The sequence below is a fragment of the Sprattus sprattus genome (genome assembly GCF_963457725.1).
Source record: "Sprattus sprattus genome assembly, chromosome: 16".
NCBI lineage: Eukaryota > Metazoa > Chordata > Actinopteri > Clupeiformes > Clupeidae > Sprattus > Sprattus sprattus.
The window spans coordinates 20,053,324-20,071,692 of record NC_137914.1 but is presented as its reverse complement, the minus strand read 5'-3'; the positions used below and the strand labels follow the sequence as shown (position 1 = coordinate 20,071,692).

At 45.8% G+C, this 18,369-nt stretch overlaps 1 protein-coding gene across 1 annotated transcript in view; it reads right to left on the bottom strand.

Moving 5' to 3' along the window:
* Window positions 1-15,954, bottom strand: part of LOC308377431 (plexin-A1-like) — a gene marked incomplete at both ends in the record, with an annotated part of 137,351 nt that extends 121,397 nt beyond the window's left edge. Inside the window, 2 exon segments of the mRNA XM_080854088.1 lie at window positions 579-761; window positions 14,749-15,954. Coding sequence (XP_080710214.1) covers window positions 579-761; window positions 14,749-15,954 — 1,389 coding nt within the window.
* Between the last annotated feature and the right edge of the window lie 2,415 nt (window positions 15,955-18,369).

Here is an 18,369-nt window from a genome sequence, read left to right as displayed (position 1 = left end):
CATGGGATATCGTTTCAGATCCGCTGACTCAAGACCTCCCCGTAAGGCCCTCCTCTTCCAGACCCACACTTGCAAACCTCAAGCAGGGGTCACCCACAAGGACTATAGGACTGGGTTTCAGCAGACTTAGCAAGGTAGCGTGTTTGTGTGTATGTGTGTGTATGTGTGTATGTGTGTATGTGTGTGTGTGTGTGTGTGTGTGTGTGTGTGTGTGTGTGTGTGTGTGTGTGTGTGTGTGTGTGTGTGTGTGTGTGTGTGTGTGTGTGTGTGTGTGTGTGTGTGTGTGTGTGTGTGTGTGTGTGTGTGTGTGTGTGTGTGAAAACTTCATGAAAGTTCCTTCCCAGAACATTTTAAATCAAATTTCAACAGCCCAGCCGAGCCTTTCTGCAAAGATGACAGGAAAACATTTTCCCTCGCAGGCAAACACTGTTCTATTCTGCACCTCCTTCAAAGCCAAGCGGCTTTCAGAATATCGAACAGAAGACTGTGAGGGCCGAGGGAATGGGACCAGCTCACAGAGGCATCAATCATACAATCAGGTGCTGTTTCGAGTGTCAGACATGGGAGAGGACACCTACCTTCTTGACGTGACCATTGCGGGTGCCTGCGAACGCCACCGTGTGCCCGCGGTACTCATAGGCTGCCACTGAGGTCATTCCATCCTCCTTGTCCACAAACAGCGGCAGCCCCTCAATGGTGCTGGTCCCACCCAAGGGCTGATTAAAGTCCTGCCCACAGAAGTTGTCATCTATTTGAAGGGGCTGTAGCAGAGAAAGAGAGAAAGAGAGAGAGAGAGAGTGGTTAAGCAAATGTGAAGTGACTGTCCTATCTAGAAAGAGACAGTTAAAAAGATAACACCCAACCTCCGATGCAAATTAGCCTATAAGATTTCTATTCAACCAAAAATAACATTTTTTGATAAGTAATGAGAGAATTTTCCACACTCACATATTACTATGAGGATGTTATCAATTTGAAAATATCTGGCAACCACATTTCAGGCAAGATGAAAAAGACAACGACAGACACAGCAGAAGCAAAAAGAAAGAAAGAAAGAAAGAAAGAAGAGAGAAGTAAGGAAAAAAAAGACATCATGGGATGTTATCCTTCAGAAGTGAGCTTATCTATGGAACTGTCCACCTGTTTAGGCTAAAGGCACCTACATCACACCAAAATCAGTCCAGAAAAAGAGCATTTAGGAAGGCCTGTGACTGTGCGGCAGTCAAACATGGACTCCTTTGAGCAGAACATATACTCTCTTTTTATGTCTCCCCCTCTGTTTGCCAAATGAACAGTCACTAGAGCATGAGCAACATATGCATACTGTAATTACTTTGTTTAGTTGAGCTGAACGAGATGTAGAATATGGGGCCTAACCACTTAATTGCTGGAAATGCTTTCACAAGGCAACATTTCCAGTTCCCTCAGGTTCAAAAGCAACAGCAGTTCAACAGCAACTTCAGCCACATCTGACAGCACCGGTGGCTCCACACATATACCAGTGTAAAGGGTGGAAAGAATGATAAAAAGGTTCATTACAGCATGTCTGATAGGCGCGTGTTAAGGGTGACAGACAGTATCTCATACATAGTGTGACGCACATAAGCGAGCGCAAGATAATGACTGCTACCTGCACTAATGAGCTCCTGATCTGCGCTTAAGCCTGGGACGATGCTAATTAACCACTTGCCAGCTTCCTCTCATTCATTAGGTGGCATATTGCTTCGATATGAGTAAATCAATCAAACATGCACACACACACGCACCCACACACAGACCACGCACTCGGCATGCATAGGAAAGGAGGGCTATGTTGCACGCGCTAAGCTCTTCGGGAAGTACATGCATTTGCTGTTAAGCCAGCAACGAGTGGCCCCCTGGGACTCCCCGGCTCTCACTCAGCTCGCGGCTCGCAGACGGCTGCAGAGACATGCAAAGAAGTGCAGAGAAGTGCAGAGACGCACAGGTCGGCGCACAGACGTGCATTACAGACGTGCATTACAGGGTGCGTCTCAGAGGAGCCCCCGCCCCCCACACACACACCCCGCCTCCCGTCCCACCACTCCTGCCAACAACCCGGCCTCATTAGCGAGAACAAGAGCATCGCTGACCCCAAAGTCCCGTTGCCATTGCCTGGTGGTGCCCCTCATTTTTCACCCAGTTGGGGTGCCAAAGTTGCCAAGGGTAATGAGAGGGGGGTAGAAGACCAAAGCGCTGCCCTCCAACACAGGAGAGCATGTCCTTCCCTACCCCCCTCAGGAGCAGGGTGTGTTGACGAGCGGGAGGACGGCTCTGGAAATAGACCGGGCAGCAGCAGATTGCAGGCAGAGAACAGAGGGGAGCTTGTGAAAGACAAAAGGTGGTATGTGGGCATGCATCACTGCCATGAGGAGGCTATATATGAGCACGCGGCGGGCGCACCCGATGCCATGTCAGACAACCCCAATGAGACCAGGCTCCGCCCGCCGCTCTCTCCGCCTGTCCTACGCCAACAACATGTGCCTAAGCCTTTTGTAGAACAGGTAATTCAGCCATTTTGAAGACAGAATGATCTACAGGTCTATGGGCCATAGAATGTCTATGGGGTGATAAATGAATTGACTCATCTGCTCCCTCTCTAACCATGAGTTATATTGAAGAGAGAACGGCCAAGCTCCGAGCATTCCAAACACACAAGGGACTTCAAAAGAATTCCGTCAGCCCAGCGGATACCCGGCCTTTCTGGAATTTTTTCTCTCTCTCTTTCTCCCTCTCTCTCAGAAAGCAGCGCCTTTGGGACTGGCGGAAATAGCATGGCAGCCACCCATGTCCTCCAGCTCAGACTGCCAATGAGGCATGGCTATCTGAGCCCTCCTCTCCCAAGCTCTGCTTCTCTAAGGTCCACTTGTTTGTTTGTTTGTTTGTTTGTTTCCTTTCGGGTTCTCCATCTCTGCTGCCTGACAGTTGAGTCCCGTTTTGATGGGAACGGTGTGACAGGAAGCAGTGAGGATGGTCTGCAGCTTGGGCTTTCTACCCTCTGTGGATGAGCCCAGTGGAGAGAGAGTTCGCTTTGGGGCACTTAGCGTCACGCTTGAGACACAGTTTGAAACATGGATCGAAAGGTTGTGCACTGATCCTTGAGATTAAGAGTTCTGAGAACGCTGCTGGCGAAACTCTGACAAGATACAGGAATCACAAAACACTGCCAAGAGATGTTACAACACAAAACACATCAGTGTACAACAGCTAACACCGTCCTGCACAATTACGCACTTTTTAATTCTTGTAGATTCCACAAGATAGATAGAAACATTTGTTTTTCACCCCAAGTGTGCCTTTTCACTGTCGGCAAATGAAAATCAACTCTTGAGTTCTAGACAGGACTATTAGTCACCTGCCTCTTCCAGCAAGTAGTCTGTGATTCAACGCCTTATCGCTACACCATCTGATTGATTGTTGGAGGGTAGATACCACCCTCTTTCCTCTCCCCTATATAGCTTTATCTCTTCCTTTCTTCCACCCTCTCTCTCTCGCTCCCTCGCTCGCTCGCTCTCTCTGGAAATCAATAGGGACAGCCGCGCGACTTAACAGAGGAGGATGTGACAGACAAGCGTTGGCCTCCGAGGGTTAATTTGTCCTGGGCCCCCTCTGTAAAAACACACAAAGCCCCAATAGAGCTCAGGCCCACTGAGAGCACATTGACAGCACAGGCTTTAGGGAATATACTCATGCAATATCTGACAGCAATTGCATTATCTGTAGTGTCTTACACCACATGTGCCGTATGGTCGGAATGTGTGTGTGTTTGTATGTGTGTGTGTGCGAGTGGGACAGAGAGAGAAAGAGAGAGTGAGAGAGTGCGGGGGAGAAAGAAAGAGAGAGAGGGAGAGTAAGAAAGAAAGAAAGAAAAAAGAGAGAGAGAGAGAGAGAGAGGGTAAGAGCAATAGAAAGAGAGTGAGAGAGAGAGACTGTGTACGACAGATAGATGTGAGATGGGAACATATCTGAACGGAAATACCAGGTTGCCAAACACACACACACACACATACGGAATGCTCCCTTTAGAGCCAAGAAACAGCACTAGTCGCTGTACTAGAGTGCAGAGGGATGAGCATATTTATGGCAGCCTGCCAAGTTCCTGTTTGATTTGTGGCGTTGAATAATGCGTGGCCTCGCTACGCGGCCTTTTGTTTTTTGCAGCCCGCTGATGGGCGCTTTCTAATTGGCCCTTAATGGCACTCACTCAGACAGAGGCCGGTCACGACGCCACGCTGGCATTGGCATTGTTGGCTGTGGAAGGTGTGAGGGGTACACCTGATCTCCATAGCATGCACCCAGATAGACAAGTCTGCAGCTGTGGAGAGCCAGTAAGAGGCTGCATGTAAAGGAGCAAGAAAGAGATTACAATCGGCCATCTTTCCTTTAAAATTCCATTTGTGAAATGTACTACATCAGAAGACTTCCTTTGCTTTGCCACATGATCGAGTCAAGGGTGAAGATTCTTAAGAAAAGTGGTTACTTTCTTGTGTAAATGTATAGTTGGGCTGGTGCTAAAACAGCAGGCGGGTCATAAAGGGGAGGACAGACACTGATATGTCACACTGAACACAGACATCATGTTAGGCATGACTGATGTGTATATGTCTCTACTGAAGACTTAACCCTATAGTATAGTCTGGCATATGAACAGACATTGACTGAATGGTTCTCTGTTAGTTGCAGTTTTTCTTTCCCTCCCTCTCTCTCTTAAACATAGGCACACACAAACACAACACAGGTTACCTATCAGCCCCCTTCTTTATCCTCTATTCTCTCTCTCCATTGAAAGCCTTGCTGTTGTTTTTATGGCGGTCACTTCCATCTCTCTAATCCTCAGGAATGGCTTTTGTGAGTGAGGGGAGGCCAGAGCCACGTGAATGGGGTTTGGGCTGAGGGGCCACATAACTCACAGTGTTCCAGGCTCAAGTCCTAATTACAGAGTAGGTGATAATTAAGTTCTCTCTTCAAACCCCCACCCTTTCAAAGCCTGCATATTAGAAAATATATCAATGAATAATTTGAGGGCTTTCACATTAGGTCGTGTTTACTTGGGTTTGTATGGCAGAGTCTGGGATGAGGTTTGATTGATCCCATTGTGCCATCAGTAGACTTCACCTTCATGCAGAAAAACAATAACACACTTTATGTCTGTCTGTCTGTCTGTCTGTCTGTCTGTCTGTCTGTCTGTCTGTCTGTCTGTCTGTCTGTCTGTCTGTCTGTCTGTCTGTCTGTCTGTCTGTCTGTCTGTCTGTCTGTCTGTCTGTCTGTCTGTCTGTCTGTCTGTCTGTGTGTGTGTGTGAGTGTGTGTGAGTGAGTGAGTATGTGTGTGTGCGCTCGTGTGTGTGTGTGTGTGTGTGTGTGTGTGTGTGTTTTTTTTATGTGCATACATGTTTGATGCACTTTACGTGTTTGTGTTCAACTAATTTCCACTTCCCAAAAAGTAGGTAGCAAAGTTAAATAGCGCACACATACAAACACTCAGACACACACACACACAAACAGTCTGGTCAGTAACAGGCCAGAGCTGTGAGACAGATGTTTAAAGTCCACACTGCTCTGACCCGCCACCCCAGACGCCCAGCCCCCAGCCCCCAGGCCCAGCCCTGCCCTGCCCAGCACAGAGGCATGATTATGTGGCTGACTCTGACCCATGCATGGCCCCTAGCATCTGGCCGAGACCTGGAGCCATGCACACAGCTACTCACAAGCAGCACACTCTCACCCACACAGATCTGCCATGTATGACGTTACTCTCTATCTCACACACACACACAGACAATTAGGGCATAGGAGACTCTTTCTTATATCCTAAGTATGTGATTAGCAAAGTCATTCTTTCTTGTGTGAACTAAGCAAGAGCAAGATGAATTTTCATGATAACAGGGGGGAGAGAGAGAGAGAGAGAGAGAGATTAATCAATTTTTTATGACTGATTGTCAGATGTGAACGATGTGAATGTCCACTCCACTGCAAATCACACAAACGTTTCACATGTGTAGGCAGCAGGCTGTGTCACTGAACCAGATCCATTTATTTGCCCTGCTCCAACAAGATTGAAAGCAGCTGTGGGCTCCTCAACGTGCCAGGTAAGAAACTCAAATTGGGCCAATTTTCAAACATATCTGACCTAGTTCCTGCCTTTGACAACATCATGGTGCTAATGAACACACAAACTCAGCAAGTTCAAGAATGCAAGCAGCGGTAAGTGTGTGTTTATCTGTGTGTGTCTCTGTGAATGTATGTGTGTGTATCCAAGTGCTTTTGTTTGTGCCTTCCTGCATGAATACTGTTTGGGCGCTCCAGTGCTCTGCCTCCCCAGGCATAGTTTTACCCAAACATGTGTGCCTGCTCCGCTGGGAGGGAATGCTGTTCACGTTCCTTAGACACCATCGCCTGGTAACAGGCAGCCCTTAAGTGCGGCGCATGCTTAACTGCTCAACCGCACAGCAGAAGCCAGAAACCCAAGCTCCCCTTAAACACTCACAGATGGCACAGCAGTTTAGCAACATCAGACCGGGTCAGGCAAGAGAGCCTGGGACACAGTGAAGGAACTTCCTTCTTGATAAACATTTAGCCCTCTCTAAACTGTGCCACAAAACGTGGAAAATGGGACTTTTGCAGCACTAGAGTGCCTTAGACCATGTCCATATAGAATGATATATGATAAATGGGTAATGGTAGGAAGTTAGAAACCTTACCATAGCTGGCTGTCTCAGAAGTGGCTTCACAACCGTGCGTTCTGACGATGCTGACTAGCAAAGCAATAAATAGGCCACCACACCCAAGGTCATGGAGAACCGTTAGAAGGCATCAATCTCAGTGGCCATAAAACGTAGATGATGCTTTTAACCTTGCTGGCCCAGCAAACGCTTTGGGTTTTTAATCTGTGTAATCTCAAATAAAGCACTCCACAAACACTAATCCAATTACATAGAGTGTCCTGATATGGCTAAGCTCTTACTGTTGAAGCACTGCATGGTGGCTGCAGTGCCCATTTCTGAACAAAAAATGTTTTGTCTTTTAACAAATACGTTTTTGTCCAACACTTCCCGGCTTTCAGTAAAGCGGAGAAGTCTCTGTGATGGCCTAGAGAGCACACTGGTGGTATGCGTCCTTTATTCTTTTCATCCATCAGAGACGGATGACTGAACTCGCTCGTATACCATGATTTCACCACTATTAACAGCCATTTATACATTGATTTTGTCACATTTCTACAGCCCTGCGGTTAATACTCTGGTGCCGCCTTAACACATAACACGCACAGTAACTCTGCAAGTTAAAGCGTGAATGGGTTAGATGGGTAGATTACACATTTCCATTCGCACTCAGTCATATTCTGTCTCCCATAATGATAAAGTAAGGGGTATCGTGCATTTAACATTATGATTAAAAGTATTTGACAGGATGATATGGAGCGAGAACCTCTGTGCGTGGTGTGAGAGGGCATCACGGCAGTTTATCTATCCTAGTTTGTCTTGTTTCTAGCCAAATTTTACTTACCTAGTGCTTTCTTGGTAAGGTTATTTTTACCTATTTCAAGCAAATTTAACTTATTTTAAGAAATCTTAACAAGCCAAATTTGCTTAACGCACTGGCAGCCAAATTTGCTTGTTTTAAGCAAAATCCTGCTTAAATATGTAATTATTTGTCTTAAATCTAGAGGGGCATTTTTTGCAGTGTAGCCTTTCTATCCTAGATATATTTAGCTAAGGGAACCATCTTTACAGGTGGCAGCTGTTAGCTTGTGATGAACTCATGTAAATATGAAGCTGCACAGGCACCCTGAGGGTTTCTACCTTTTCATATTTTAATTTAAAAAAATTAAATCAAGGAGACTATGAGCTAGATTTCTAACTATCATTTTCATGCAAATGGGACTCTTCCATTCCATTCCTTTTATAGATATTACAAATGTTCCTTAGATAGAAAGCTAGCTTCCATCCCCACACAACACCGTAAGTGGGAATGAGGTATTTGTGTGCGTTTGTGTTTGTGCGTGTGCGTGTGCGTGTTTGTGGGTGGGATGGGGAGCACGTGTTTGTTTTATAAAATTAAATAAAATACTATAATGGTATAATGGTTTTACATACGGTGCAGTTAACAGTTGGGAAAATACAGTACTCTCCACAATTAAATAATTTACACTGAAGAAGTACATTTTATACTTGAATGCAAATGCTATTCAGATGTTGGTTGAAGGAAAAACCTCATCTTCTGGAAAACAAACAGCACCCAGAGAAGCCTTGCATTAGGCACGAGGTGTATATTTGTGGTGGTGAGCGTACGTGTGTAGGAGTGTGTGTGTGTGTGTGTGTGTGTGTGTGTGTGATAGTCCCATCATCCCACCACATGGCACATAACCGCGTTCACACAGCGTCTCGGGGCCCTAATGAGACCTTAGGAAGCATTTCCTGATCGCTCACGACACAAGAGGAAAGCGACTACATTAGCTCCTATTCAACAGTGCCCAAGAGGCCTGTAGAGGCTCAGCGACCGCCATTTCCCTTCCACGCTGCCGTCATGACAACAGAGTGGTGTCAAGAGGAAAGCAAGGCAGGCAGGGCCCAACGGGGGGATGCCTCGCCCGTGACACTGGGCTAAGGAGCAGGGCGGCGGGAGCCACTCAGAAACACAGCGGGCAGGAGCAGCACTGAGCCTCCCCTCGTGTTAGCAGCCAGTGCCACTGAGACTAATAGACGCCACGGCTCACTGCTAGCAGGCTACATGTCAAAGCTGCTATTACAGGAATGTTGTAAGGAAAACAAGTGGGTGTACAACCAAATTTGATTTTTTTTAACCTTTGACATTTTGCCAAGAGGAAAACCAACATGTAAGAGTAATACAAACCAGCGCTGCTCCATACTAAAGTGAACAAAGAAAGACGTGGACTGGACAGAACAGGACAGAATTGAACTGTGCTCCATATTTATTCAAGGGGCCAGAATTTCTTCCAAACAAATAGCTGATCATAGTTACTCTGGAATTTCTACATTAGAGAGTGTCACACCCTTGTGGCTCAAGAGTTGGCCAATGAAACTGAAACTGTACGGAAATTTAGAAAAATGCCTACGGGGGGTTTCAGACTGAGCACGCCTCCTGTGTGGCTAACTTCACTGGAAACTCTGCACAGCCTTGGGACAGTCTTCCAGGTTACACACTTTAAGGCATCCAAATGATTTAACTTCAGCCCAAGACAGCACTATGGCATGGCTCTGCGACCATTTTGCAAGAAAAACACAACACTGACACAATGCAACATAACCTGCCCTGTTTCTCTACAATGTTTTCCTTTTCATACCCAACCAAATCAAGTATTTGACAGTCTTGTCTTTTAAAAGCTCTTGAGGACAATATAAGTTCAGTGCGGCTCCATCATTCTCAGGAACACATCAGAACAAAAAGGCTACGAGGGCTTGTGCCTTGTCCAACAGCAATAAGACAGCAAAACCATGACTCTTCCAATGGCTCTGGCAGTGCTACATATAATCTGACAAATGAGTCTGTTCAAGGGCCTAAAATGGGTCTGCTCAAGGCACTAAAATGAACTGGAAACCCTGATGTGACGGAACACATGGCCCTCAGTATTCACATCACACCAGCGCAGAAGTCACAGGGCATTCTAATGGATGCTGTCCATTTAGTGCAAACAGCCTCACGTCAATGGCATTTCTATGAAGACGGGTGGGTTGTAATGATCTGAAGTCAGTGTAGCGGTGGTGGCAGTCTGAGAGGCAGGCTTAGCGCTGGTTGAGCGGGAGATAGACTAATGCAGCGCAGATCTGTCTAATCACCCTCCGCCATGGGAAAGAACAAATACAGCTGGTAAACAGATACAGAGGCACCCAGTGATAACAGCTACACTCATCCTTTCTTTCTCTGTGTGCCACACACACAAATACACAAATACACACACACACACACACACACACACACACACACACAAGCATGTGCATGCAAACACACATCAATAAATAATTACACTGACAATTAAATCAGCAGCCCGACTCATTGAGGAGATTTCCAGCTTACATTTGTTCAGTGGTGAAAGGTTATGTGCGTGTGTACAGGGCAGAGCTCGTTTTTCTTTTGAGCCACTTAACTGGCTGATTTATTGATTTGCAAAGGCTTTCCTCCGGTGTCACTAGTACACTTACTCATCCCATCACACACACATGCATATTCATGCACACATACAAACAAGTACACAGACTCATGCAAACACACACACGCACACAGAAATAACACAAATCTAAACACACATGTGCAGATACCTACTTACGGGCCTACACTCATTTACTCAGAAAAGTAATATCTGAAACGAGCACAAGAGTAGATGTAGAGTTGTTACAAGCACGACACACTACAGCAGCCCCAGTGGAATATTGTGGAATTACTGGACATGTTGCTACTATAATTTTTCCTCTTTTTTGGACAGATGTTGTGTTGATGACAGCTTGGAAAAGGTACAGGGCATTTGGGTTTGGCTTGAGCACAAATCTGCTTTGTAAAAGAAGCAAAAAGTGGACCATCACCCACTGCAGTCCTACATTAGACAATAGTACCATAAACACACACAGATACACACACACACACACACACACACACTAACAGCTGTAATTGCTTCTACACACGGCTAACAGCTGTAATTGCTTCTTTTCTTTTTTCCCCCATTGTGTCGTTGTGACGCAGTGAGGAAGTGAAACTTTATGACTTCATGCTGGCTTTCAGATATTTCCTCATCACTAATTATTTAGATTCATTATAACTTTTTTTCCCAGGGATTATCATGCATTTGTTGTGTGGTGAGGTGACATACAAATCTAAGTATATATGAGGAGTTCTTCACTCCGACTGTGGACTGTGTTAAATGTCCGACCCCATAGTGTAAGGAGATTTAGAGCAGAAGTTGAGAGGCAGTGCAAGCCTATCTACAGCAGCTGAATAGTGTTCAATGCCATGATTTAATCGCAAAGACTTTTATCTACAAGGCTTCAATAAGAGGGAGATTAAAAGACAAGAAAGAAAATCTTTGAACCATCACTCGGGAAACTAAAGGAACATAAAAGCGGAAAAGACGTGATAATCACTACCGATACAAACCACCAGCCAAGAGATCAAGAGAGATACATGCTGATAGATGCAATTATTCCAGGCAGGAATTACCATTGCAACCATTTTTAAAAAACTGCCTCAACTGCAAATATTACAAAACAAATTTGGTAAAAAAAAAAAAAACAAGCAATTATAGCCGACGGATGAAGTTCTGACAGACACTGACACAAAATATTACATTTCATTCCATACATGTATGATGCCAAATGGCCACCTAGTTAAAAAGGGAGCCTTTTGATTGTGGTGTTGCTGTTTATTGTGTTCTTTTGTGTCTCCTGAGGACATGTTGAAAGCCTCATTAGCAATGCTAATCAATTTCCCCTCCTTTTTACGGGCACGATACACAGCTTTGGACATGAGCCCGCAGTTGGCAAGGAAGGTGACCTGTAACTTTTTAAAACTTCCACTTTGATGATGCCCATAAATCAGCTAGCTGGACACAAAACCATGCGGCAATACAGATGTTTATTATCCTAAACAAGCAGACAAACACAATAAAAGTATGTGACTATCTGTTGTGGCGGTTTGAATAAATGAGAACCCATAATTGCATTATCTTCATCAACACCAGAGCACGAGGTGGTGTCTATCGTCTTCTACCAAGGAGCTGCCCTTTCTATAAATGACTGCCTTTGCATAATGTGATTAAAATATATAAAAAAAATGTAACAGTGTATCATTATGAATTACATGAAAGAAGCCATCAACATGAGACTGATGAAGGTCACACCCAGCAGACAGCAAGGCTACTGCCACACTGTGAGATACAGGGCCTTTATGAAATCATTATTTCACGCCCCACTGACATGTCCTTGATCGATTGCGTGCATTGGAGCAGATGGTAAACAAGGCCCATCATGTCCTGAATCTCATTTCCATTCATGCATTGGGTTAAGGCAAGGAGGAGCACAGGTGTGGTGAAGAGAGATGTCAAGGGAGTCTGGACGTCTGTCTGCCCGTCTGTCTGCCCGTTTCACTATCGGCCTCGGACTCTTGGAACTAGACTGCGCCCCGTTCGTTTCCTACCTTGAGAAGATAACATTCACTTGAAGTCAGGGGAAGGCAGACGATGATGCAAAGCCAAAAGCTTGATGATGAAAAGACAAAAGGGTTTCAGAGGCAAGGCACTGATTGTGAAGGAGAACGAATGAAGAACATTAGGTGAGAGGGGGGAATTATTCATAAGCTGGAGGCAGCATGGAGGACGGGTGAGCGCTGCAAGCGTTATCTTTTCATCTGGCTCAGCCAAGCGTGCCGCCATCATTACCTAGGTAGATTGCTCCAGGCCAGTCATTATGGCGGTTGCGGTTGTTATAGATAATGTACTGGCCGTTTGTCAATACAGAACGCCGGGCCTGCCAGCTTCTCTTTCAATGCTGGGTGCCAGAAGGCAGAATCAGATGGCAGAAGTTAGCGCACATGAACATCTGTGTCAAGACAGAGGGTCCAGTCTCAGCTGGCACCGGGGTGGCATCATCAAAGGTCAGACTGAGGCCTCGTTCTTTCTAGGCTAAGCAACAATCCTCCTCAGTTAATCTGAGCTAGTTTGGTTTGTGGCACCAATTTCATATCAGCAGTACCAGAACACTGAGCCACAGTTCAAACCTCTTAGTGATAAAGTAATGGCACAAGCACAATTTGTTCCCTCACCATCTACATAGTTTACCTCCTCCCTAGTTTCCTGAATCCCTCCATTTTTGTGTCATGTTTTTTTCAAGCGTTTGTTTTGTTTAAGCAGAAAGCACACCAAGTGTCAGAACATTCCGTTCATAGCTGAGATGTTGTTTGGCCACTAATGCATAGGAGAGGATGGTGCAGGCCATGCGATAGGAGTATAGATGAATGTAGACTCATGCACCCGCACTGTAGCCATTCACACTGTTCAGACTCAAGACTGGGAGCTCCCACGAGGGACCCGAGTGATGCAGAGGACAACCTTGGGACTCCATCAATCACCCTGTAGCGCAGGACAGAGCAGTTATCAGGCCAAACCGTGACAGCATGCTAATCCCATGAACCTGGGTGGTGACCTGGGTGGAACTAGTAAGGTGCTGGTGTTACTTTATGTGTGTTTATTTTATAGCCAAATCAAAGTCGTTAAGCTAACAGGCTAGCACATTTTTGTGAATGAGCATAAAAGGGCATGTAGGAGTGGGTATAGACATAACGTCAGATTGGCTAGCATCTCTCAACAATAGGACATTTCTTGAGTTAGATAGCTTTCATATATATTTTTCTACTGAGAGAAAGTAGAAGCCTAAAAGCCATGTTATGCAGACTATTCAGATCATCTGTGGTAACAGCGCTGTTGGTGTTTGCAAGTATGTGGTTTCAGCAAGTCTATTTAAAAAAGTCTAAAATGTCAAGAGTTTGCATTGACTAAGATATGACTAAAACACGCATGATTTTCTTTGACAAAGAGACGACAAAAATGCCCGGTGAAGCAAAAGTTGAAAAAAAAAACTGGAAAAGGTTGACAAAAAAAAATATAAAACACTTCACATTTGACACAGGACAAACACTAAATAAAAAAATAGCCCCGACAAAATTAAAATCCGGGGGGGAACCAGGTTCGAGTCAGGCCTGAGGTCATTTCCCAAAGCCAATCTCCATGTCTCCCTCTCTCTATTATCCGCTCGATAAAAAGGCTAGACACACACACAAATAAAAGAAGGGGAAGACGACGTCTTCTCACTGGGGCAGTTTTTGCTGATGTTGACAAATAAACGATTTATAGGATTTATCTCATCTCATAGTGCATGCTATGACTGAGGCTGTCATTTACAACATAGGTAAGTATAAGCAAGAAATGCAAGAAATATGGTTTCACATTGACCTAGCAAGCAACAGTAAACTATGCACTTCTATAGGTCATTTTTGTCTTAGAATGCTTGAAAATTGCATGTTGTAGTGTGTTGTAGTCTTCAGTTTTATGCCTTTAGATCCATGAGGAGCAGGACAGTGACAGTTTTTGATTGCATTCAATTAGACTTAAGTGGTGTCAAGCACAATCGTGCTGCCAAGTTGCAGTTGCAGCCTAGACTATGGTGGGGAGGATTATCTATTCATGTTGAATTTAGCTGCACACCCTACATCCAAATACCCACCCAAGGATGACATCCTGGTAACTCAAACTGATCTGAGCAGTCAATCTTTTGTCAACCATTATATAGGTTACATTATACTTGCGCTTGTGACATAGACTGTTTTTGAAACATGCGCTTGTAACATAGATTGTTATTCAAACATGCGCCAGTTTAGATTTTGTCCGGTAAAATTAATTCTTTCCGGACACTGAGCCAGCAAAAACAAAATCCTGCTCTGCCGTACAGCAGAACTGCATGACCAGCCAAAAAGGTAAATCCTTTGCCTATGTTAATATTCTCAGGCTAACAAGTAAACAGAATTAAAAAGGCCTGTGAAAACACCAGAAAAATATGAAACACTATTTTAAATCCTGACTTGAATTGTGTTTTTTTTTTTCACAAAGCAGTGATAGATGTATTAGTGGAAGATGCAAATACCAGAATCCTGTTATTCTGCAGTAATTTTCACATTTAATATAACATACTGTAATATGTCCATCATAAACACCAAACAAGAGCTCTGACTTACTGAGTTGATGCAGGTCAGCTCCTTGTTGAGAAGCCAGGGGAGGGACAGTTTCCCCTCTCCCTTGTAGCATGACTGGATCCTCTCCTTGATCTTCTCCTTGATCTTGCGCAGGGTAAACAGACAGAGAACTGACTCCTTGGGTGGCTTGGCCCGGTTCTTTTGGCCCTGAGCAAAAACTGTGAAGAGGACCTCCTCTCGCTCCGAGATCCCCAGTGAGCGAGCCAGACGAGTGCCTGGCCGGCTGAGATAGGCATCCTGCACCAAACGATACTCCACGCCATCCTTTGTGCAGCCAATTGGGAACTCCACATAGGAGTAGAACTTTGGGTCGTCCACACAGAGTCGCACTATTTTGGAAGTGAAGAACTGCTCGCCGCTGGCATCTGGGGAGGTAAGCTGGGTGTCCAGCTGAAGGGTGAGATAGTAGATGAACTGCTCACTGCTGAAGCTGTACACGTAGTAGATGTCAAAGGTGGGGAACTTGGAGAGGGTGTCCGACGGGATCTTGAGCTGCGAAGACACAAACTCGTCCTGGTACACAAAGCTGAACATGTCCGCATTCTCCTCGTTGGCCATCAGCTTGCGGCTGGAGAGTGTGGGGAAGTACTCGGACTTGCCCTCGATGGGAGTGCCAACAAACAGCTTCCCCGTGCTACCTCCCCCCTCGTAGCCGTTGATGACTACCCCAGACATGGTGCCGGCCTCCGACACGCTGGAGAGGTAGTGCTCCTTGCGGTGGTGCGGCTCTCCCAGCTTGAAGAGGTCGTCCAGCCGCAAGAACTGGCAAATGCCCTGCGAGGTGCTGCCGCAGGCGATGAGGCGGTTCTGTCCGTAGTCCAGCAGCAGCAGTTTGTTGACGTTGTTGGTCTGCACCAGCTCATGGGGGCAGGACTGAACCCCTGGGGGCGGGTAGCACTTCTCATTGTCCACCACGGGGCCGGTCATGTGGCTGCGGAGCTGGGTCAGGTTGTTGGAGAGCTTGTAGATCCAGTTGACGGCTCCCACATACACCTCGCCTGTCTTGTTGTGGACCACCAGGTGAGTGAGGCCTCCCTCGGGAGGCCCGAAGGACTGGAAGGTGTACGGAGGGGCAGCTGCAGCTGCAGCCCCAGCGGTGAACAGGAAGAGCAGGATGAGGAGACAGCCTCGGAGGAGTGGGGCGGTGTGGCCCGGCCGTCTCCCGCACGGCCACATGTTTAGCACCATGGGGCGATCTGGTCCAAAGCCGCACTGTGCACCAACACTTTGAAAATGGGACAACCGCAGGGACACCAAAAGTATCGAATGCACCTTACTGAGCCAGTGTCCTCTAAGCTCTTTCCCAGAATGCCTCTGCGTCCTCTATAACATCATCTGCAGTGACGTGACCACCAGCCCTGCAAAAACACAGGAGGGAAAAAATACATCATGAGACTGGCAGAGAAAGTGGAACATTCCTGTATTGATTTTGCCAAGGCTTTAAAAGCCCTCCCAAACTCAGGGAGAAAAACAAGTCATAATACATAACCATTAATATCTTACAATGGGGCCGTAGGGGGAATCCTATACAACATTTAATGAGCGTGTCAGGCAGGCTGACAGCACTCTGTGCTCTGCCTCCGAGTCTCCCTAAAACACTGGGCTCGCAGACCTCAGCGTGCCCTTAAATATTTCACACTCTCTGCAGTAGCATCTGAAGCGGCTGCACTGGAGACAGGAGGACAGAGATAGCTGGAGGGGGAAAATGGGAGCACAACACAATAGCAGCAGACTACCTCATCGTTTCACCTTGCAGAGCGCCATCATTTAAAAAAGATGCATAGCCGTGTTCGTCACCGAGTATCAGTGCTCAGAAGTGACGGCACACAGCATGTTTGTTTCACCTGAATGTGGCATCATCCCTGCATTTTCAAGCGATGAGACCAGCTTAAAATCCCTCGGATACTTTCTGAATAATAAATCCTGGCAGTGGTCAGATGACATTCATGTGAGGAGATTTTGGTTGGTCCCCCGAGCTGCCCTGGTTTTGCCCTCTCTGAGCTCAGGCACACACACACACTTTGAGTAACAGTGGCTCTGTCATCTGCCCGGCAGCCATGATTATCTGTTAGATGAACTTAGTGTTCTCGGGCCCATCACAACAATGGCACCACTGTGTGGGAGGCAGCATTTATCTCCTCACACACAGGCCAGAAGTGCCAGGACAGATCCCAGCCTTTTCCTGGGTCCACCACTACTGGGTAGGCCTCTCGCTCTCTGTTTATGTGTGTGTGTGTGTGTGTGTGTGTGTGTGTGTGTGTGTGTGTGTGTGTGTGTGTGTGTGTGTGTGACAACATGACTCGGAACAACAGCAGAAAAGCCGACAGACTGGCTGGTACAGGAAGCAAAAGCAGCACATAAGTAAAACAAAATCTGGTTCAAGTTATCTGAACACTTTGTCACAATCACCAATAGGTTGCTGGGGAGTCTTACAGAGGGAGAAGCTGTTTTGCAATTCCCAACAGTAATAACAGATTACGACTATAAATACTTCGACACAATGGTGCATTTACTGTGAATTTGCATTTAATAGTACTTGACCCGTAATTTCATTTTAAACACAAACACATACAAATCTGTCAATGCCTTGACTTATCTAGGACAAAAACATGCTGATGAAGAGCTCAAAGTTTTACTAAAGGTGTGTTTGGGAGCTGTTTGTTCGAATGTTTATGGACTAAAATAAACCTTAACAAAAATAGCTCAACTGAAGCAGCCCTTCTGCCACGGCCATTTTGAATAAGAGACGGGGAGGCTGCAGAGAAGAAGGCAAAAAAGTGCCTTTCTTGTTGTTTGACAATGTGGAAGGAGATTACAAGCACTGAACAAAGATCAATTGATATGGAATCAACAAATGAGCCTGAATAACTTAATTGAAAATCATAACTCGGAGCAAAATGAAACCTCTGCCAGAGGAGTACACACTAGCAAAGGTGTGGAATAAATAAATCAAATAAAGCCTAGGCATGGCAGCTTTTTTGGGCAGCTGAAGCTGGCTCCTCAGATAATGGCCCTAGGGCCACAGTCCCTGACATGATTTATTGCTTGGGGCATATCAATTATAACACTGCCACAGTAAAAAAGCAGTGCACCTGACTTAGGCAAATGTACACAGGCGCTTGGAATGGCTGTCACGTCAGTGGGCTGTGTGCTGCAGGCCAGGTCCCCCATCAGGCCCACGGGGAGACCCAGGGGGAGCTGAGCAGTAGGCCTCCACTCTCCTGATACACAATTGCCCACACACATACTTAATGCAAGAGCCACACACACACACACACACACACTCACACACACACAAACACACAAACACACAATGCACACACTCAGCATTGCGAACGATGCCTTAGTGGCACAGAGCTCTAAATGTGCTCACCATCCACATAAACGTCCAGAATTTCTTCACTAAAAATGTTGGTTTGGATGGAAATGACAATTTTCTTTTTTTAATGTCATGCACTGTATACAGTAGAACCAAGTATAGAACAATGCAATATGCAACTTAGAGCCATAGTATGTTCATTTTTGTTAGATACATTCAAAAAGCACATTTTAACACAGATTTGCTTTTCCACAGGCGTGTGTAAACCAGGCTCACTGAACAGT